Source organism: Cebidichthys violaceus, unplaced genomic scaffold (assembly GCF_023349555.1).
Source record: "Cebidichthys violaceus isolate CVI_PGR_0920_01 unplaced genomic scaffold, fCebVio1.0.p SCAF_47, whole genome shotgun sequence".
In the NCBI taxonomy this organism is placed as follows: domain Eukaryota; kingdom Metazoa; phylum Chordata; class Actinopteri; order Perciformes; family Stichaeidae; genus Cebidichthys; species Cebidichthys violaceus.
In genome coordinates, this window is record NW_027176672.1 from 2018016 (window position 1) to 2041512 (window position 23497).

Here is a 23497-nt window from a genome sequence, read left to right on the forward strand (position 1 = left end):
GCATGTCGAAAAAAAGTCATAGTATAGCATGTCATAAAAAAGTCATAGTATAACATGTCGAAAAAAAGTCATAGTATAACATGTCGAAAAAAGTCATAGTATAGCATGTCGAAAAAAAGTCATAGTATAGCATGTCATAAAAAAGTCATAGTATAACATGTCGAAAAAAAGTCATAGTATAACATATCGAAAAAAAGTCATAGTATAGTATGTTGAAAAAAAGTCATAGTATAGCATGTCATAAAAAAGTCATAGTATAACATGTCGAAAAAACGTCATAGTATAACATATCGAAAAAAAGTCATAGTATAGTATGTTGAAAAAAAAGTCATAGTATAGCATGTCGAAAAAAAGTCATAGGATAGCATGTCGAAAAAAAGTCATAGTATAACATGTCGAAAAAAAGTCATAGTATAGCATGTCGAAAAAAAGTCATAGTATAGTATTTCATAAAAAAAGTCATAGTATAGCATATCGAAAAAAAGTCATAGTATAGTATGTCGAAAAAAAGTCATAGGATAGCATGTCGAAAAAAAGTCATAGTATAGCATGACGAAAAAAAGTCATAGTATAACATGTCGAAAAAAGTCATAGTATAGCATGTCGAAAAAAAGTCATAGTATAGCATGTCGAAAAAAAGTCATAGTATAGCATGTCGAAAAAAGTCATAGTATAACATGTCGAAAAAAGTCATAGTATAGCATGTCGAAAAAAAGTCATAGTATAGCATGTCGAAAAAAGTCATAGTATAACATGTCGAAAAAAGTCATAGTATAGCATGTCATAAAAAAGTCATAGTATAGTATGTTGAAAAAAAAGTCATAGTATAGCATGTCATAAAAAAGTCATAGTATAACATGTCGAAAACAAGTCATAGTATAACATATCGAAAAAAAGTCATAGTATAGCATGTCGAAAAAAAGTCATAGTATAACATGTCGAAAAAAGTCATAGTATAGCATGTCATAAAAAAGTCATAGTATAGTATGTTGAAAAAAAAGTCATAGTATAGCATGTCATAAAAAAGTCATAGTATAACATGTCGAAAACAAGTCATAGTATAACATATCGAAAAAAAGTCATAGTATAGCATGTCGAAAAAAGTCATAGTATAACATGTCATAAAAAAATTCATGTGTGCTCAAGGACATGTTGACATGAGACTAGCGGGACCAAAATTGAACCTAGGACTTTCTGATTGAAAGGTAGCCCTGCTCTCCACTTAACCACGGTCACCTCACAGAAAAACATGACCAAAAAAAGTCATAGTATAGCATGACGAAAAAAAGTCATAGTATAACATGTCGAAAAAAGTCATAGTATAGCATGTCGAAAAAAAGTCATAGTATAGCATGTCGAAAAAAAGTCATAGTATAGCATGTCGAAAAAAGTCATAGTATAACATGTCGAAAAAAGTCATAGTATAGCATGTCGAAAAAAAGTCATAGTATAGCATGTCGAAAAAAGTCATAGTATAACATGTCGAAAAAAGTCATAGTATAGCATGTCATAAAAAAGTCATAGTATAGTATGTTGAAAAAAAAGTCATAGTATAGCATGTCATAAAAAAGTCATAGTATAACATGTCGAAAACAAGTCATAGTATAACATATCGAAAAAAAGTCATAGTATAGCATGTCGAAAAAAAGTCATAGTATAACATGTCGAAAAAAGTCATAGTATAGCATGTCATAAAAAAGTCATAGTATAGTATGTTGAAAAAAAAGTCATAGTATAGCATGTCATAAAAAAGTCATAGTATAACATGTCGAAAACAAGTCATAGTATAACATATCGAAAAAAAGTCATAGTATAGCATGTCGAAAAAAGTCATAGTATAACATGTCATAAAAAAATTCATGTGTGCTCAAGGACATGTTGACATGAGACTAGCGGGACCAAAATTGAACCTAGGACTTTCTGATTGAAAGGTAGCCCTGCTCTCTACTTAACCACGGTCACCTCACAGAAAAACATGACCAAAAAATGTCTTAGTATAACATGTCGAAAAAAAGTCATAGTATAGCATGTCGAAAAAAAGTCATAGTATAGCATGTCATAAAAAAGTCATAGTATAACATGTCGAAAAATCGTCATAGTATAACATATCGAAAAAAAGTCATAGTATAGTATGTTGAAAAAAAAGTCATAGTATAGCATGTCGAAAAAAAGTCATAGGATAGCATGTCGAAAAAAAGTCATAGTATAGCATGACGAAAAAAAGTCATAGTATAACATGTCGAAAAAAAGTCATAGTATAACATGTCGAAAAAAGTCATAGTATAACATGTCGAAAAAAAGTCATAGTATAGCATGTCATAAAAAAGTCATAGTATAACATGTCGAAAAAAAGTCATAGTATAGTATGTTGAAAAAAAAGTCATAGTATAACATGTCGAAAAAAGTCATAGTATAGCATGTCGAAAAAAAGTCATAGTATAGCATGTCATAAAAAAGTCATAGTATAACATGTCGAAAAAAAGTCATAGTATAGCATGTCGAAAAAAAAGTCATAGTATAACATGTCATAAAAAAGTCATAGTATAACATGTCATAAAAAAGTCATAGTATAGCATGTCATAAAAAAGTCATAGTATAACATGTCATAAAAAAGTCATAGTATAGCATGTCATAAAAAAGTCATAGTATAACATGTCATAAAAAAGTCATAGTATAGCATGTCATAAAAAAGTCATAGTATAACATGACGAAAAAAAGTCATAGTATAACATGTCGAAAAAAGTCATAGTATAGCATGTCGAAAAAAAGTCATAGTATAGCATGTCGAAAAAAAGTCATAGTATAGCATGTCGAAAAAAGTCATAGTATAACATGTCGAAAAAAGTCATAGTATAGCATGTCGAAAAAAAGTCATAGTATAGCATGTCGAAAAAAGTCATAGTATAACATGTCGAAAAAAGTCATAGTATAGCATGTCGAAAAAAGTCATAGTATAGTATGTCATAAAAAAAGTCATGTGTGCTCAAGGACATGGTGACATGAGACTAGCGGGACCGGGAATTGAACCTACGACTTTCTGATTGAAAGGTAGCCCTGCTCTCCACTTAACCACGGTCACCTCACAGAAAAACATGACCAAAAAATGTCTTAGTATAGCATGTCGAAAAAAAGTCATAGTATAGCATGTCGAAAAAAAGTCATAGTTTAGTATTTCATAAAAAAAGTCATAGTATAGCATGTTGAAAAAAAGTCATAGTATAGCATGTCGAAAAAAAGTCATAGTATAGCATGTCATAAAAAAGTCATAGTATAACATGTCGAAAAAACGTCATAGTATAACATCGAAAAAAAGTCATAGTATAGCATGTCGAAAAAAGTCATAGTATAGTATGTCATAAAAAAAGTCATGTGTGCTCAAGGACATGTTGACACGAGACTAACGGGACCGGGAATTGAACCTACAACTTTCTGATTGAAAGGTAGCCCTGCTCTCCACTTAACCACGGTCACCTCACAGAAAAACATGACCAAAAAATGTCTTAGTATAGCATGTCGAAAAAAAGTCATAGTATAGTATTTCATAAAAAAAGTCATAGTATAGCATGTCGAAAAAAAGTCATAGTTTTGCATGTCATAAAAAAGTCATAGTATAACATGTCGAAAAAACGTCATAGTATAACATCGAAAAAAAGTCATAGTATAGCATGTCGAAAAAAAGTCATAGTATAGCATGTCGAAAAAAAGTCATAGTATAGTATTTCATAAAAAAAGTCATAGTATAGCATATCGAAAAAAAGTCATAGTATAGTATGTCGAAAAAAAGTCATAGGATAGCATGTCGAAAAAAAGTCATAGTATAGCATGACGAAAAAAAGTCATAGGATAGCATGTCGAAAAAAGTCATAGTATAGCATGTCGAAAAAAGTCATAGTATAGCATGACGAAAAAAAGTCATAGTATAGCATGTCGAAAAAAAAACATAGTATAGCATGTCGAAAAAAGTCATAGTATAGCATGTCGAAAAAAAGTCATAGTATAGTATGTCGAAAAAAAGTCATAGTATAGTATGTTGAAAAAAAAGTCATAGTATAGCATGTCGAAAAAAAGTCATAGGATAGCATGTCGAAAAAAAGTCATAGTATAGCATGACGAAAAAAAGTCATAGTATAACATGTCGAAAAAAGTCATAGTATAGCATGTCGAAAAAAGTCATAGTATAGTATGTCATAAAAAAAGTCATGTGTGCTCAAGGACATGTTGACATGAGACTAGCGGGACCAGGAATTGAACCTAGGACTTTCTGATTGAAAGGTAGCCCTGCTCTCCACTTAACCACGGTCACCTCACAGAAAAACATGACCAAAAAATGTCTTAGTATAGCATGTCGAAAAAAAGTCATAGTATAGTATTTCATAAAAAAAGTCATAGTATAGCATGTCGAAAAAAAGTCATAGTATAGCATGTCGAAAAAAGTCATAGTATAACATGTCGAAAAAAGTCATAGTATAGCATGTCGAAAAAAAGTCATAGTATAGCATGTCGAAAAAAGTCATAGTATAACATGTCGAAAAAAGTCATAGTATAGCATGTCATAAAAAAGTCATAGTATAACATGTCGAAAACAAGTCATAGTATAACATATCGAAAAAAAGTCATAGTATAGCATGTCGAAAAAAGTCATAGTATAACATGTCATAAAAAAAGTCATGTGTGCTCAAGGACATGTTGACATGAGACTAGCGGGACCGGGAATTGAACCTAGGACTTTCTGATTGAAAGGTAGCCCTGCTCTTCACTTAACCACAGTCACCTCACAGAAAAACATGACCAAAAAATGTCTTAGTATAACATGTCGAAAAAAAGTCATAGTATAGCATGTCTAAAAAAAGTCATAGTATAGCATGTCTAAAAAAAGTCATAGTATAGCATGTCATAAAAAAGTCATAGTATAACATGTCGAAAAAAAGTCATAGTATAACATATCGAAAAAAAGTCATAGTATAGTATGTTGAAAAAAAAGTCATAGTATAGCATGTCATAAAAAAGTCATAGTATAACATGTCGAAAAAACGTCATAGTATAACATATCGAAAAAAAGTCATAGTATAGTATGTTGAAAAAAAAGTCATAGTATAGCATGTCTAAAAAAAGTCATAGTATAGCATGTCGAAAAAAAGTCATAGTATAGCATGTCGAAAAAAAGTCATAGTATAGCATGCCGAAAAAAAAGTCATAGTATAACATGTCGAAAAAAAAGTCATAGTATAACATGTCATAAAAAAAAGTCATAGTATAACATGTCATAAAAAAAGTCATAGTATAACATGTCATAAAAAAAGTCATAGCATAACATGTCGAAAAAAAGTCACAGAACTTGTTGAAAAGAAGTAGTCATAAAAAGTCATAGTATATTTGGCTTTAAAAAGTATCACAAAAAGACAGTACAGAGTTTTTAAAAAGTCTAAAAATAGTCAAGGATAGTCAAAGATAGTACAGTATGTCATAAACATGTCAAAAAAGTCACAGTACAGTATGTCATAAAAATATTATGAAAAAGATTTGTATTATGGTACAACGTACACGATGTCAAGAAAAGCATGTTGAAAATTCAATATGAAAAATGTCAGTTTACCTTAAAATATTATTTGTAGTATAGTAAGTCTTAAAAAATGTCAAGCCATAAAAAGTCATAGAATAATATAGCATACAAATGTCATTGTATAAACATGTCCAAAAAAAGTCTAAGCACAGTATATAATAATGTCACTGTCATAAATTCATCATAAGACAAGTCATAAAAAGTCATTAAACTTCAGTGCATCTAAGAGTGTCATAAAAGTCAAAGTCCATCATGCTATAAAGTCCTAGTACAACACATTAAAAGAAAAAAAAAGAAAAAAATCACAAAGAACGTCATAAAAAGCAAATATTTTCTCAACTAAGCCTTCCACAGTTATGACCACGTTTCCTAAATAAGAGATGAAAGCTTTTGTTAATATTAGAACAATAAACGTTCATTTTCAGCCTCGTTTTGATCTGAAGCTGAGCTAGGACTGTCAGCTGACCGCTTCACTTTTGATCTGCTGACACTGACCGTTTGTTTCTAGAGAATCACGTTGTTGCATTTTGTCAGAACAGAACGTTCCGTTTCTTCCCGCTGCAGTGATCTGTAGTTAAATCGAGATGATTAACTTCCTGATGTGAGCGAGTGAACAAGGATTCAAGAGACGATTTGATTAGAATTAGTTTATTTACAGACAGAAGTTGATACAATTACCAACACACATGAGCCGCAAATGAATGAGAATCAGGCAGGGTCACAAAAACAAAATGGAATATTGGACGTTAAGTAGTTAAGTCTTTGGTTTGGACCCAAACAAAAAAAAACACACAACAATAAACAACCGTGCATTCTAAGGCACTGTCAGTTTTTAATGTTAAAAACAGTTGTGCGATTGACAGTATGTTAATATACAGTACAAGACAGGAAACAGTGAATTACGTAAGACACTTTTAGAGCAAACGAAGACATAATTAACTGAGGTATTACATGATTTAATAAGTTGATGGACAGTCAGTCACTGGACGGCAACCGTAACAAGAACTCTCCTTACAGAAGGCCGTCGACGGGTCCATACCCGAGCGGTTGGTCCTGCCAGAATCTGAATGCATGACGTGGTGCCGTATAAACGTACAAACATGTTACTGAATGAATGGCAGTCGATAGACGTCTTTAGAAAAATACGATTGTGTTATGATCAATTTGATATCCAGTAAAGTCTGGATATATTCATTAGCGTTGTCAATTCGGGTTGCTTTCTAGGAAAAGTGACACCATGCATATTTTTTTTTTTATCTGGCTCAGAGAAAACAAAAACAAAAAAAGTCAGGCAGGAAGTGCTGTCTGTCAATCACACGGGAACATCAATTACCCTTCAAGTCGTCGCGGGCGCGTCAGGAAGCGAAAACGAAAAGCGCTTAAAAGAAACTCGGCGTTAAGGACAAAGTGGTAAAACTCCAGCTGAACGCGCACAAACGTTACGCAGCCTCTTTTAAAAAGGACACCACAGCTGTGGAGTGACTGGTCCCCCCCCCCCCCCCTACAGGTGAGAAACGTTACTGCTCTCCCTTTAAAAAGGCACTTGGTCACTTCGTTGTTGTTGTTGTTGTTTACATGTGCTCTGGGTGGTTCTGCAAACAGCTGATGAACTCTGTGACCAGATGGCCCTGAAAGCAGATCTGATACACCGCATTGAACAGAGGGAACCTGGGAGGAAGGAGGATAAACACAGCTGATCGATGTCTGATGAGTGTGTGTGTGTGTGTGTGTGTGTGTGTGTGTGTGTGTGTGTGTGTGTGTGTGTGTGTGTGTCTCCACTCACTTGTCAATGAGGTTTTTGTGCTTGAGGATGAGATAGACCTCAGCTGCTGTCGCTGGTCCCTGCAGCTTTTGGCCGTTCAGCATCTCCTTCTCCAGCTCCTCAATGGACTGAGAAGAGACATGGAGCGTGAGAGATGGTGTCCACACACACACACACACGCGCACACACACACACACACACGCACACACACCTTCCCCGTCTTCACGAAGGCTTCCGCTACTTTGCGGTTGCGTCCGCCGTAGCAGGTCGTGATGAGGTCGGCCACGCCGCAGCTCTCCAGGAAGGTCGCGGAGGAGACGGGGCCGGCGGTGCAGAAGATGCGGGCGAACGCGATCATCTCCATCAGGCCCAACCGGATCACCGCCGCCTTCGTGTTGTCTCCGAAGCCCAGACCGTCGCAGAAACCGGCTCCCACCGCAACGATGTTCTGGAGGACGGACGAGCGGACAGAGTTCTACTTTTAGGCTACAAGAGCTGAAGACACGCCTGGATACTTTGGACAAGACGCAGGCTGTCTGGAGGGTCAACGCTGAACAGCATTCAAACGGAGGATCCCTCCAGGACCCCTCTATTACAACCACAGGACCCCACTTAGAATTCGACATAATGGGACACCCTGATAAGCTATCTGACGCTTGAGAACAGGGTCCAGACAGTAAACGTGTATTTGAAATACTTGGCCAAAGTATTTTCAATGTTGCATATTAATACTAGTTTAGCAGGACGGCTCGGCGGAAGGCGTGAACCCCACTTCTGTAATGAGCAGCTCACCTTCAGGGCTCCGCAGATCTCCACCACGTCGTACTCCTCCACCACGGTGACCCGGAAGTTGGTGGTCTGTATGAGATCCTTCAGGAGAGCCCCGTGGTTTTTATTCTTACACCCTGCGAGCAGAAAAAAAAGAAAAAAAAAAAAAGAAGAAAGAACCTGGTTATCTTTCTACAATATGAATTTATGTCACGGCCATTTAAAATAGTTCAGACTTTCACTGCATGAATATTAAGCGGTGAAATGGAGAGCGTTGCTGGCTCTCGTCCGGCTCGGTGTCGCTGCAGCTCGGGGCGATGCATACAGATGAACCTTTTTGCCGGGGCTCCTGGCAGGCATGAAGGGGAGGGGGGGGAGGGGGGTGCCGCCCACGCTGCAGTGGCAGAGCTTCACTTTGGGGGGGGGGGGGGGGGGGGGGGGGGGGGCGTTACGTAACCGGGTGCCATCAATCCACTCGACAGCTGCGAGCGCTTCCCCTCTTGAGCGCGCTCGGTCTCTCTTCCTCTCGTCGGGGTTTCAACGTGCCGTGCGGCTGGAGGCCGACGGGATACCGTGAAGCAAGGCATCATGGGAGAACATTTAAATAAAACTGAGTTGACATCAGCCAACCTGATTTATAAAAAGTGTTTTTTTCCCCCATAAATCAAGTATGAAAAGACTGTGAATTAGTCTTCACACACAGGAATGATTCTTTTTGATCCATGAAAGCGGTTGATTACTGTAACCGTTATAAGAGGCTCCCCGCCGTATTTAACAATGAGCAACGATGTAATTGTTACAGTTACTCAGCCTAGAGCTTTCCACTGGTGTGTATTGGAGAAAGACGAGCTGTGGGACGAGCTCCGGGGAGACCTCAGCGTCTCTCAGACCTCAGAGCTGCTGTAATGCAGAGAGCTTCAGATCGGTGGATTAACGCAGATCTTTACGGGTTTTAAGACCGGCTCTTAAATCTATTAATTATACTGATATGTACTCTTTGAACCACGCTTTCTCACAGAATTGTAGCTCCACATTACAAACAACCGATCCCAGGTGGAGCAAGACAAAGCTTTAAGCTTCTCGCTCCATTTTTATCACGGAGCAAATAACATCTTTCCATTTAAACTGGTCCGACTCCCAGGATCTGGAAGTCTGCTTCAGTGGTTCATCAGCACCACGGAGGAACCCGACAGCGACCGCTAACTATCGGCCAATCACCAAAACCTCCCCGCTGGGCAAAGAATCCTGGAATCACTGGCGAATAAAGAACTTTAAGTCAACTTTGCATTGACTTTCAAAAGCTTTTCGACACAGTCGATCCATGTTTACTTCATTCAGACACGATGTCATTTTTGGGAATGAGAATTTCAGTTGCCCTTAATTAAAAACTTCGGCAACTTCCGCTGCAACGCTCCAAAGCAACAAACGGCGTTTCCCTTCGCAGCGCTGATCAAACAAATATTAATCCTCTCAAAACACGAAACAGTAAATCCCTTAAAGCATGCAGTCATGCGGTTGCGTACAGAGACGGGGCGAGAAAGCAAATGTCAGCCTGAACAAGCCCACTCTGTCATTGACACAGTGGGATGGAAATGACACACTTATGCTGACGCTGCAGAAAACAAACCACGACAAACACACTCTAAACCTAATCAAATAAATAAGCATTTCTTTCAACACGTTCCTATGCAGAGCGTTAAATATGTATGGCGGACTAACCGATGGTGGTCTCACAAAACTTCTCATCAGCAACCTCATTGGCAATGTTGGCCCCCATCAGCACACTCATGGTGATGCCGAGCTTCTCCTGGATCACATCGGAGATGAGTCTGAGTCCGTCGGGCCCCTCGTCTACGCCCTGGAGGATCGGAAACACACGAGCGGTGTGTTTACACACACACACACACACACACACACACACACACACAGAAGCTGGTGTGTGGGTCAAAGATCACACTGCACAACTTGGCTTACGGAGGCTGGCACACAACACGAAGCGGCGATTCAGAGAGTAAAGTCCAACCTTGATGAGAGATATCCCCAGGGCGTTGCTCTTTATCTTGTCCTTTATGGTGTCGCACACTTTCCCGACAAACTGATGCGGGATCACAAACACCAGAATGTCCGCGTCGCTGGACGCCTCCACCAGGTCTGAGACGGCCAGCTGAGGAGGAATCGGAGGGTGAGGGTGATTTTGGGAGGACTGAGATCAGAGTATACAGACACAAAGCATAACGTCTCGGTACACACGACACCCCATAATAACACACCGTTTTGTTTTGCTTCTTACCACGTTCTCCGGCAGCTTGTGCCCAGGAAGGTACTTCACATTCACGTGGTCACTGTTGATGATTTCAGTCAGCTTGCGCCCGTTCACCGTCTCCTCAAACACCCACATCTTTACGGCGGTGTCGAAGTTTGCATTCTGAGCAGCGTTGGCGCCCACGATCTTGGCAATGGCAGAACCCCTGTGTGGTGAACAGATACAGGTTAGCGTTTCATTCACAGAACAGATCCAACACGGAGTGATTTTGCCCTTTTTTAACAATCATAACAACAACATGTGACTCCTGACTATCGGGGGCCCCTGGTGCGGTTTCTACTGGTTCACTTCGGAGGTCGCTGCTCTTTGATCAGCAGCAGGATGACCCGGCAGGCAGCGCTGAAGATAAGATGAAATGTGCGTCCAATCCACCGCGTTAAACTGCACCGAGAACTATTCAGATTATACGTAATTATTTACTCGGGATTTTGAGGAATTCTTCTTATAATTTGGGCCAACACATGAATTTGGCATAAGAACACATAAAGAACTCAATAACAGCGACAATCCTGAACAAACACAGTGTAGAAACAGAGGTTTTAACTAATCAAATGCATCTGTTTGGTTGATAAATTAAAGCCAAATTTACTAGAGAACTTAAAATAAGTATAATTAATTGCTTTGATTTGATGTTTTACCTCTGGGACTTTGAAGTCGACGATGTCACTTTTAATTATAAGACCGTTAAAAAAGGGGCCGTCTATTGTTGGCCATGGCGTAAAGCCATGACAATCGTAGATTAGATTAGATAACAAACATATTGCTCAGGAGAAAGAGCTGACATGATGCATTTCTATTGCTGACGGTTGAGAACGGATTGCCAACAGTAGACACACGTTTTAACTCGTACAATAACAGTGTTTGCTTGATGAACTAAAGCTATAAGCCGAATTCACCAGAGGACTACAGTACTCATCCGTGACTTGTTGTTACACGTCACCGCTGTGTGATTTTGCAGTAGAGATGGTTTAAACTTTAAATGACAGCACTGATGAATGGGGTTCGGCTTCACAACGCTGCACGTAAACTGGTGCATATCGCAGCAGAACAACAATAACACGTTCATACTGCAGTGGTGCTTTAATAAGCAGAGGGAGCTCACGTGTTGCAGACACAGTGATCATGACCGACACGCGGTCCGGTTTCTGTCTACTCAGCCGGTTTCCTATGAATCTAATCATTGATGTAACGCGGGGGCGTCTGTTGCAGCTAACGTTGATGGAACGCTACACAGCAGCTGATGCTAAAACTTCTCTCACGGTGTCATATAGAAAAAAAGCGGCTAATTGCTAGTTAACGTTAGCTGGCTGGGCTGGGCTGGGCTGGGCGCCCAGTGATGCTAAGCGGGCTAGCAACGGTTCACCCGGGTCAACATGCAACGGTTCACCCGGGTGAACGGGTTAACGCGCAACGCATTTTTTTAAAAGTTGGACAACGCATCAACTTGCCAGTTTCCGGAGCCGATGATGCAGACTTTCTTCGGCGCTGACATTGCGGAGAGGAGAGGTAGCGTTAACCCGGCGGAGAACAGGCTGAGAGTACACACACACACGCTCACACACACACACACACACGCTGTATGCGGCTGTTGGACCTGCAGTGGAGTTACGCAACACGCGGCGCAGCACGCCTGTTTCTCATTGGTCCATCCGAGGGGGGGGGACGATGACCCGCCCTCAACAAAGTCTGGTCACTCATTCATCCAGAGGTCAGTAGGTTTAAAGTGAAGCGGACTAAAGTCCCCGTGTGAACAATGGCTGCTGATATAGATATTGATATAGTCACATTAAACTGCAGAAAGTTGTTAAAAACATGAGTCTGCACCACAGAATACTAGCTGAACATCCTTCTGTACTTATGTCTTTACTATATCTTGACTTGTGTACTACTAAGCCTCTCTATTATATGCATTCTCCCTGCTTGTTTCTACTTTTTGCACTGTGTTGATTGTTGTTGATTGAACCACCCGTCGTGTCAAATTCCTTGTATGTGCAACACACGTGGCACTAAATGGTTCTGGTTCTGATTCGGTACGCTCACAGGAGCTTGTGTTGAGTTGTCACTGTGCAGAATATAGCTGACACTCTCTCACGCTCTCTCTCTCACACACACACACACACACACACACACACACACACACACACACACACACACACACACACACACACACACACAAACACAACAAAAAAGGGGAATTTGTTGCATAAGAGTTGGAGCTGACAAAGGAATAGGAAGTTACAAAACTCGTGATTCATCATGTCTGGTTTCTATGAACCGAATCCAGCTTACTTTATTGTGTTTTCATGATTATATATATATATCTCCACCAGCAGCAATATTAGTATCAGGAAGTCAAATATTGCAATGCTCTTTCCTCATGTGTTGACGTTTGAGCACCTCTAGTTAAAAACTGTTTTTATTGGTGGTTCAACCTTCACTCTCCGGATGACATCAGTGACTTCTGAATGAAGTAATACGGTCACTGTGCCATCTGGCTGCAGTATTTATGAAGCTAAATGCTAACGTCAACGTGCCAACGATGCCTGTTTATGCTTAGCAGGTATAATGTTTACCATGTTGAGCATTTAGTTAGTGTGTTAACACGCTAACACTCAACACAAAGTACAACCGAGGCGGATGGGAACGTCGTTGTTTATATTGTACAAATATTGCAATTTCGACCCGATGACGGCGCTTAATAAAAAGTGAAGGGATCCCCAAAGTAATTAGAATTCATCTTCAGGGGAACATGAATGTCTGAACAACATTTGTAATCCTTCCAAAACTTGTTTTTAGTTGTTGTTTTTTTACTCAAATCCACAAATGTCAACCTCATGGTGGCGCTAGAGGACAAGTCAGAGGATCACCGAAGTAATCGCGGTACATCATCTGGGAACCCGGAATGTCTGTACCTCTGATGGGACAGAACATCTGTACAGGGAATTCTACCCACTGAAAAGAAACACAAAGTGAGCATTTCATCTTTAATATAACAACTGCTTCAAGGCCATTGCATTTTAAACATCACCAGACTGAAATAATCAATCTTTAATACCGGGACTTGTCTTGAGATGCGTGACCTCATGCAGGGGTCACAACAACAATCCAGCCGTTCATCTTTATTTACTTTTGAAGCAGCTGTGACCGTAGCAATACAAACAAAACAGGAATATAAATAGCCTCATACTTTAGTATTTGATAAATATACTTCTCATAAATAAACCTACAATCATATATATATATACACACACACAGAAAAAGAGACACGCAGTAGTCTAGATTAAATAAATACAAGTACAACGTTACACAGATCAGACGATCGTAATTACACTGAGATTATTATCCAGTATTTACAGTACACTGCGGTAGATGCTATGATTGTGCTTGAGAACAACACGGCACAGCTACACTCTATACATCTCCCACTTCCTGTTTTAGAAAACACAGAACTCAATGGGAATGAGCGCCGGTAGATTGACGGCAACGGAATATTGTTTGCTTTTTGTAAACGGAGTTAGAATAGACACAGTATTGAACATGCACCGCCGGAGCCCACGTGTTTGCTAACCGATGGCAGATGCAGTGTTTTGGAATACGAGGGCGGCATTTTTACAATTTTTTTCCCCTTTTTTCAGCTTCTTGAATCTGCCGCAGACGGCGGGCAACGTTGTTAAAAAAACACACACACACACACACACACACACACACACACACACACACACACACACACACACACAAATAAAATCAAAAATTAACATCCAACCAAACACACCGACAGATGTCGTAAACTGCAGATAAACCTGTTCATTGATGGACCACATTTAAGACGCCTACTGTACAGTGCTACATGCAACTCAGAGCCCTAGAAGATGGCAAAACACATTCAACAGATTTATACGGTTTGGTTTTTTTTTTTTTTCTTGCCACGTTAACAAACACCGAAGGTAAATTCCCTTAAATGTGATGTAAAAATGTAAGACACTGCCTCAGATTAATGTCGCTTTTTAAAATTTCTCTAATCATGTACAGTGATTGTCATTGAAAGGGAATTTATGAAGGCAAATCATACAGAAAGTAGCACCTGGTTGTTCACCGTCTCATTGTGTTGCTGCGTATCCAACCGTCTCTTTTTCATGTTTCCCCTAATTTTACTTCTATGTTCTTCAAAAATACTAAAAGTGTTTTAAAAGCAAAAGTTCAGCATTATGGAGGGGAAAAAAAAGGGTTTAGCTCTCTAGTGGAGAATGTTTACAACCAGTTAGCTTAGCTTAGCATAATGACTGGAAACAAGGGGAAACAGCTAGCCTGGCTCTGTCCAAAGGTAACAAAGGTTGTCGTCATTTGTTGCTACCTAGCATGTTCTCCAACTGCTTCCACTCTCTGTGCTAAGCTAAGCTAAGCTAAGCTAACCAGCTCCTGGCTGTCGCGTCATATTTTAGAGCATGTGAATGGGATCAATCTTCTCATCTAACTCTCTGCAAATAAGCTTATTTCAGAAAAGTAAATTCAGATCAGTACAGTCAGGGATTTTGCGGCTACTAGGATTACTTGTTCTGCTGTGAGCAGTAGCTAATGGTGGCTAATGGTAGCTAATATTGGCAAACTTGAGTGAGACACCGCTGCATTTACACCTTTGATTTCCCTACTGTGAAAGTCAGAATGTCTTCTGTTAAAATGACTGCTCAGCAAATGTCACATGGGCTCGCCTTAAGGCCAGATTCTTTTCTTTCTTTTTTCCGACCTGTTCTTTTCTTTTCTAGACATGGAAATTACCTTTTTTATTATTAATTTGCTTGGCTTGTAAATTCTTAAGGGCGCTGTCGCCGCGCAAGATGAGGTAGTACAGTATATCGGCAAAAAATGGTCCGGTTTTAACGAGGGAAGACGTCGGGCATGAGGTGAGGTTGGGGTGACGTGGACATAAAAATGGAAAGAAGGAGGAACAAGAGCAATGGAAGCAAAGAATGTGCAGCACTGACATGCAAAAAAAACAACTAGAATAATACAAAAACACACCTTGTAAGTGAAACCAAACCTGTCCCATCAACTATTTTACAAAGAGCTCCTTCAGATTGACAGATGAAACGCCCCACAGCTGGGATTTCTAACGCTGATTCACTGAACGTTCAGTTCACGCCCTCATATCTGATACTGCGCCTTGAGAAGCTGTTTACACATGACCATGCAGTTAGTCTGACTTTTTAAAAATGTATTCATCGCAACATGTTTGATCTCTGGTCTCTGCTGTCCTGCACACACACACACACACACACACACCTTCACCAGGCACAGTTAAGACACTTTCCTCTGGTCGCTCCTGCAGTCTGGAAAAAAAACTGCAATGAACAAAGTCCACGAGACGGATCGGGAGACCCCTCCTCCTCCCCTTCCTCCTCCTCCTCCTCCTCCTCCTCCTCACGTCTGCAGGAGCCTAATGAAAGTTACTGACGTGACACTTTACATCGTCCAAGCTCAAGACCGTTCCCTGGTCGTTGTTGTTGTTGTTGTGCTTGTGCTTCTTATCGGAGCAGCGGCACAACTTGTACTTTATCACCTGAGGGGGGGTAAAAACAGAGCGGGTCACTCCTTATTCAGCATGCATGTAAAGTAAAGAGGTAAAGTATCCACCGTGCAATTTGAAATGTTTCTCATTATTTGTGTTTTTTCAGGTTTTATCCAATTATCCATTCAATTATGTGTTCTGCAAGTTTTATTTCCCAAAATGAAGGTCTAAATACAAAGGGATTGAACTGTGGTGGGAGAAATCTTTTACTTAAGTTGTTTGTTTGTTTGTATTATGTCGGCCCACATCTATTAAAACTTTTAACATGAGTTTACAACTAGTGGAATCTGCTAAAAAAATACAATTTTGGCTCCTCTAAGGTTGCTAAAACACCGAAATCAATACAAAGTACATGACCCCAGCGTCCTCAATGGTCCAGTAGCTACAGCTTAATATCAGTAAATATTTACATGCAGCCGGATTCTTCTTCTATCTCATCACTTTCCAGAGGAGGTCTCACCTCATAAAGGTAATCAAATATCTCCAGAATGGTGAGTATGCTCGCTCCGATAAAAAGTCCCATCTGACCGCCGATGTCACCTGGAAAAATAAAGATTCAAGCTGATACAAAAAAAAAAAACATCGTCGACCACGAAGACGGACAGAACGTCTACGGGACAGAACAAAACCAAACGTACCTAAAAGTCCGGCCACTTCATAAGCTTTCTTCTGTTCGATAGTTTCATAGTTGAGAGCCTCAAAGAAGATGTCTAAAACCAGAATGTTCTCTCTGTGGAGACAAGAAAGCAATATTATCACACTGAAGGTGACACTCAAACTATTCAGCATTCATAGGCGTTTAATTAACAGCTTATATAACACACTGTAATGTAGTCGTATACAGATATAAATGTTTAACATCTCCTCTCATTTCTTACACAGCTTTTTAAGTGTTTTAATGACTGTTTTTAATGTTTCTTAATTGTCTTTAAATCTCCTTTTTTTTGCCTCGTGTTTTGATGCTTTTAATGGTTTTATGTGAAGCACTTTGAATTGCCTTGTTGTTGGAATGTGCTACACAAATAAACCTGCCTTGCCTGTGGGCAGCCGTGAGAGGAGGCTGGTGAGTAAACAGATGATGGATGACAATATAGTAAAACATGTCTTCATATGAGCAGTTTTAATGGTTGACAAATTATTATTGGTATTTATCTAGTTTGCATTATTAGTTTGTTCCCTCTTTAACCCTTTAACGCCCACACTAGTTATTTAACTCTTTATTCAAACAGGAAGTCTCATGACAGAAAACCTATAAGTCAGATATTAGCTTCACATTAAGAAAAAAGTGGAATTTTTCTACATCTACATATTTGGAATGACCAAATTAAGAGAAGAGCATCATCTGCATAGAATGTAATTCTCATGATGTGTTTGAGTAGGTTTTAAAGGGTTAAATATATAATAATTATGTATGACATTTTTTTTTTATTTCATATATGGTTCTTTCATATCTAGTTTAAATATTTTAACATTGAAATAATGCAGTGTAAGCACTTGGAAACTAAAATATATTGATGTATGTATTAATAAATACTTCAGCGCATTGTTTGCGGATTGACGCTTACTTGATATACTGCTCAGACTTGTTGTACTTCTTGGCCAGGTATTTAGCGGAGGCCTTGCTGGGAATCTTGACGAAGGACAGCTCCTTGCTGTATCTGGTCATGTTGCACGGCGTCTCGCACACACAGAAGTCATTGTCTCTCTCCACCAGGAAGTCTGCGGAGAACAAAACCACAGCTCTGTATAGAAACAGATCGACGCTGCTGTGACTTTGAAATGTCACGGGATGGTGTGTGTGTGTGTGTGTGTGTGTGTGTGTGTGTGTGTGTTGTGTTGTGTAAAGACTCAGACCAGACGTGGACGAAGCCTTTTTTTTTTTTTTCCCTTACCAAGAGCTGGGTCAGCACATTCTTTGTACAGCTCGGGGGTGCAGTAGGGAGCATCGCCTGCAGCCACACAGTACAGTCATTTTTCACTCACGTCATTGGAGTAGCTCTAATGCAACACACAGTTTGATCAGTAAGAGCATCCGTACCGGGCATGTGCACCATGCGACAGTTGCAGTTGTCCACCAGGTAGCGAGTTTCGCAGTCGATGCGACAGGCTGTGATGCTGTAGCTGTCAAAGAAGTCGGAATCCATCGCCGTCACCTTACAGTCTCCCCAGGGAGGAGGGAGATATATCAGCTGCAACAAACACACATCACGTATTAATCAAACGCAGTATTCACACTTATGCATACTGCTACTGACACCTTTAGTATACACTGTAGAAAGTCAAATACAATGTATGCTGTTTGAAATGAAAATGTAGGTTAAAAAAGAACGCAAATACAGGAATAAAACAGCTAAATCAATAATACAAATGTCTTCATCAAGATAATTCCTGAGATTTAAAGCAGTATTGCTGAAAAAAGAAGAGCAGCCGGTGAAGAAACACCAGCGGTCAGCTGATGGTGCAGGTTTTTTTTTTTAGATAAAACCCGTTTTAACACTCGCACAAAGACGATCAAAGAGGAACGGGGCGTACCCTCTGCTCCTGACAGGAGACGAACGTCTGGAAGCCGGGCGCCACGCCAAAGCCGAGCTGGTCAATGAAGGACGGCTCGTCCTGGCTGTGGATCTGAACTTTGACCCCGGCTTCAAATGAAGTCTCATCTGCAGAAATTCAAAGAATGTTGAATCAGAGCCGTGAAAATGTGTCTCACCAATGAATCCAGAGCTTTGTCTCCGAGGGGCAGCGGCGGAATGTACCCACATTTACTCAACTAGTGTACTGAAGTACAACATTGAGGTTATTGTACTACATATTTGTCTGACAGCATTAGTTTCTCTTCAGATTCACATTTTTCATATTATGCAGTAAAAACCACGTAAGTCCAGATTTGTTGATTTTAAATTTGAATGTTTCTGATAAACGGACGGTTTAAAATGTTTCTTTATGGGTTGAGAAAAATTCTCCTACTTCATAAGATAAACAAACTTTTTTAAAAACCTGATTGCATCAGCTGACAAATGCATCGTCACAAACCTGAAAACAGGGCTGCTTTTCTGTGCGACGCCACAAACTTATGATCTTATAGAACATGACGCATTGCTGTAGATTAAACAGTATGCGAGTTAAAAACTGCAGCAGTAAAATGCAACATAAACATTAATGCATCAGAACTATGAACCCGGGAACATTTTACTGCACAATGAGTACTTTTACTGTTGATACCTTAAGTACATTTAGCTGAAAACTTACAAAGTTCAAGGTTTTGAATTGCCGTGGGGTGTTCTCACAGTGTGGTGTGATCTGAATACTTCTCCTAGCGCTGCAGAGTCTCACTCTCTGGGGTATTGAGGACCGCCCCATGCACACAGCGACGCCTCACCTGTCTCTCCCCAGATAGGCAGGTATTCATCCTGCTGAATGTCCAGCATGACCTCCAGTCCGTTGCCCATGCCCCCCTTGGTGGTGAAGAGAGCGGGGCGTCCGTCACCGCCGGCGTTAAAGGTGTAACACTTCCCGTAGCGAGTGAAGACCTGAGAGACACATGAGAGAGATTTTTGGGGTTCTTTTTTATTAGCTCTGCAAAACTTCAAAAAGGTTTCTCACCACTGATTTCCCACTGGGGGGCAGTGTTTGGCTCTATGTCTGTTATGGGTGTGTGAACGTGTGTGTGTGTGTGTGTGTGTGTGTGTGTGTGTGTGTGTGTGTGTGTGTGTGTACGACAGCGATAGCGTGAGAGGAAAGGAGGACGTGTGCGACGGGAAGAGAAGGAGGTGAGTAAAGGAGAGAGATTAGAGGGAAGTGATTAAAGCAAGTCCTCCTGAGAGGTTTGTGGGTTACACAATCAAACCAGTGAGGTGACGTAGACTCGCAGACTGGGGATTTAACGTTCCCTCGCATGCTCTTTATGGCACTTTATAATGAACCTGATGTTACCATGGAGACCACGCATCGCCAGCCAGTGAGAAGGCAGCCTTTTCATGTTTGAGGTAAAGCCAAAGATGTTAGATCGAAAAAAAAAAAAAAAAAAAAAAAGCCGTGTGTGAGATATCGGCACAAACCCACATGGCACGACGGTAAATAAAACGGATGAATACTGAGCGTTTGGCAAAGAGTTAATCTCGCACCAGAGCGTTAAGTGTAGTGTGAGTCACATAACCCATGAAGGGGGGAGAAGAAGAGGGGGGGGAGAGGGAGAGAGAGAGAGTGGGAGAGCAGGGAGCAACGGAGAGCAGGGACGTAAAGCGAAAGGGACAGAAAGAGGGAAAGTGGGGTGGGAGTTTAGCTGCTAACGCTCGGAGCAGGCTATTGTTCAGCGTTATGGCACAGAATGACATGTCTAGGGTTAGGAAGAACAAACCAACCACGTAATTGTTGAAGAACGAGTTTGGGTCACGCAAATTTCAACGTTCCAGCCATCCATCAGCGTGGTCAGTTAGAGACAGCCGGTTGTAAAAGCAAGACGTCAAAACCTGAGGGGGGGAAATGCACGGCGAGCGACAAACAGACAGCAGTGCGCACAGTCACACTCGTACTGACAGACCTGCAGGTGTTTGTCAGAGCGTTTCTTTGAGCGGGACTACAGCTGTACGCTACAGGTTTGATAAGGTTTAACCTTAAACCTGTGCGATGTCAGAATCAGTGTGTGTGTGTGGGGGGGTGTTTATGAACATTTATGTAACTTTAAAAAGACGACAAACGCACCCACTTCACACCGTGATTGGCCGGCCGTGTGGAGGTGGGAAAGGGTTTGAACTGCTCTGTTTTTTTCGACCATTTATTTTGTTCTTTTCAGCTGAATAATCAAGTCGCACCTCCAGGAGAGAACATGTACTCATGGTAACCCCACAATTTAGACGACGTCCCTCCTCCCTCCTCTCTCTCACGACGACCAGTTTTTCCACTCTGCCTTTCAAACAAACTACAAAACCATTCTTTCACTTTGTACGAACAAGTTCTGTTTCGAGCACAGCGGCGCTTTAGCTAAACGCTAACATCAGTGTGCTAACGTCCCCGCGCAACACTAACACGCTAACGTTTAGGTGCGATGTTAGCATCTTAAGGCTAGCATGCTAACATTTGTAGTATTAAATGCAAAGTACAGCTAAAGCTATTTGGTCGTTGAGTGTTGGAGAAATGCAAACGTTGACCTGATGCTGCAGCGAAGACGTCAGGAACATCAAAGTCATTATTCGTCCGCTGTGGGCCGAAGGTTTCTGTACAAACGTTCTTCTCAATCCGTTTTTATAGTTAGCAACATGTTTTAGTCCGGACAGACTGACGTTGTCATCCAGCTAAGCAGCTAGCATGGCTAACAGTCATCCGGTAAACAGAGCCTCATTTGAACTACACAGTCTTCCATCAACCTGCTGCCGGTGGCCTTCACACGTATTGATCTGTGAAGAAAGATCCGTAAGAACTAACCCAGCTATCGGCGGGGCTCTCCCCTTTTTTTCTGCACAAAATGAAAGCATAAATGTGTCAGATCACACAGCGGCTGCACTTGCTGTACTTCGTAAATAAATAAATCATTACAGAAATGTAAAAACCATGTGTGTGTGACGGGAGCGCGGCGTTCACCAGCATCTTGATTGATCCGCTGAAGTGAGGCCGATGTCGGCTAACAGTTGTAACCTAGCCCCTCGTTGAATAGTTGATGTGACAGAGGTGGTGAGGAGGAAAACATCAAACATGTCTAATGCACGAAAAGCCTGCGCAGAATGCATACGGCTCCTTCTGCTTGTCATGAGGAGTTAATAAGTGATTGTGCGCATATGGAAAAAAAAAAAGGTTTTCTGCAGCAGAAATCACAAGAAACACGAAGGACGACGGGCGACAAAGAGAGCCTGTGATTTCTGAAAGTTCAGTTTACTTGTTAATTGTGACCCGCGTGTGCTTTTATCACTCCTTTACTGTTAAGCTACTTCAGGAAATCAATCCTCTTCTTCCACAGAATTGAACGCACTGACTGCGGTTTAAACAGGGTATAACATTCAGAGCTCCGTGATCAATAAAGCCGTCACTCAGACACAATTTCCCATGTATTGAAAAGCACTCAACAGAGCTCCGCTGTAATTAATCATTATGCAGATGATTATACGCGTCTGTTTTTAGAGCCACATCAGGTTTTTTTTTTTTTTAAAGAATCCCTGAAACACAAATCCGTGCACTTTCTCATCCATTTAGCGACGTCTTGCATTCTGAGGGTTTGTCTCTGCCGGGTAAATTCAATCCATTAGCGCTGTGTTGTTTCACGGGGACGTTTTTTTTTTTTTTTTTAAAGATTTTTTTTTTTTTTTTTTTAAAGCCGTCTCCGTTAAGTGCCAAACACTTTCACCGTTATTATAGCCGCACGGCGAAAACGGCTATCTCTGGGAAAAATAAAAATAAAAATGCTATTTAAAATGCAACAGCGAGCAGCCGGCGGCCCACGATGACCGGCACTAAAGCACAGCCACACTTCTTATGCATCTTATTGTGCAGCTCGTGTAATTTAGACTTCATTCAGATTTCAGATGACCTGGAAAAAAAAAAAAAAAAAAAACTTGCTCCGTTGCCTTCATACATGAATACACTTAATGGAAATAAATGAAGGGATTAATATTAATACGACTCTGTGAGGCTTCATTAGGAAAAGATAAACACCGGCATGCTAAAATCACTCACAATCACGACGCTAACATGCTGATTACCATGGTCACCATCTTAGCTTAGCATGTTAGCATGTTAGCAGAGGCTATTCCATGTCTAGTTCTGCAGGTATTTGATCATGAACTTAAGTATTGGACAAATCTAAATATTTGCCTGATGATGGAACAAAATACATTTCTCAAATTCCGTCTATTTGTTTATTACTCATTAATCTCTTGTTACATGGTAAACAAGTGCATTTTTTCCAGAGTATTTTTTGTTTTGTATCAAAATCTCTTTTTTCTTTAAAACCTACAAATGTTTTTGACGACTCACCTTGAACTTGGGGTGGTTAGACACACTTCTCAGATCAAAGGTGATTTAGGGTGACATCATTTAACACCTGGAGCGACATCATACTGGAGGTGTGTGTGTGTGTGTGTGTGTGTGTGTGTGTGTGTGTGTGTGTGTGTGTGTGTGTGTGTGTGTGAGGTCTGATGTATTCAGTTCAACCCTCCTCCTCCTCCTCCTCCTCCTCCTCTTGACCTAACGTATTCCAATTTTCAATATCTGTACCACATGTCATGGCAATTCATCCGATAGAGTGAAAGTAGTCCCGGACGATAATTCAATATGACCATTTTATCGTCGTGTCACGTTGAAATCACGTAGTGGGAGATCACGATGCACGAGTGAGTCGTCTGAACTGATGTGATCACTTTGCACAAAAGTTCCTCAGTTCAATGAGGAAACACTCAGAACTTCACGGTGGACCGATGACTCATTTCAGTTTACGCTCTTTGCGATGGGCGATCTTGGCGTCAGATCACTACCGTTTGTCAGGAATAAAAAAAGCATCATGAGCCAAACCCCCCCCCCCCTTTCCTCTGTTTG

The 23497-nt window shown here is 40.5% G+C and overlaps 2 protein-coding genes across 2 annotated transcripts in view; both read right to left on the bottom strand.

Moving 5' to 3' along the window:
* Window positions 1-6192: 6192 nt before the first annotated feature.
* Window positions 6193-11999, bottom strand: LOC137886979 (glycerol-3-phosphate dehydrogenase [NAD(+)], cytoplasmic). The gene is made up of 8 exons (XM_068729719.1): window positions 11862-11999; window positions 10381-10558; window positions 10114-10254; window positions 9810-9948; window positions 8115-8227; window positions 7534-7770; window positions 7344-7450; window positions 6193-7228 (listed from the first exon to the last, which is right to left on the bottom strand). The coding sequence occupies exons 1-8, from the start codon at window positions 11903-11905 to the stop codon at window positions 7132-7134; spliced, it is 1056 nt and encodes a 351-aa protein (XP_068585820.1). The 5' UTR covers window positions 11906-11999; the 3' UTR covers window positions 6193-7131.
* A 3799-nt stretch (window positions 12000-15798) lies between these two features.
* Window positions 15799-23497, bottom strand: part of LOC137886964 (acid-sensing ion channel 1-like) — a 40539-nt gene continuing 32840 nt past the window's right edge. The window contains exons 3-10 of the mRNA XM_068729700.1: window positions 19356-19506; window positions 18509-18636; window positions 18015-18165; window positions 17869-17925; window positions 17542-17695; window positions 16615-16706; window positions 16437-16516; window positions 15799-15967 (exon numbers count right to left, since the gene is read on the bottom strand). Of these exons, the coding sequence (XP_068585801.1) occupies window positions 15845-15967; window positions 16437-16516; window positions 16615-16706; window positions 17542-17695; window positions 17869-17925; window positions 18015-18165; window positions 18509-18636; window positions 19356-19506 (936 nt within the window). The 3' untranslated portion in view covers window positions 15799-15844. The remainder of the gene's footprint in view (window positions 15968-16436; window positions 16517-16614; window positions 16707-17541; window positions 17696-17868; window positions 17926-18014; window positions 18166-18508; window positions 18637-19355; window positions 19507-23497) is intronic.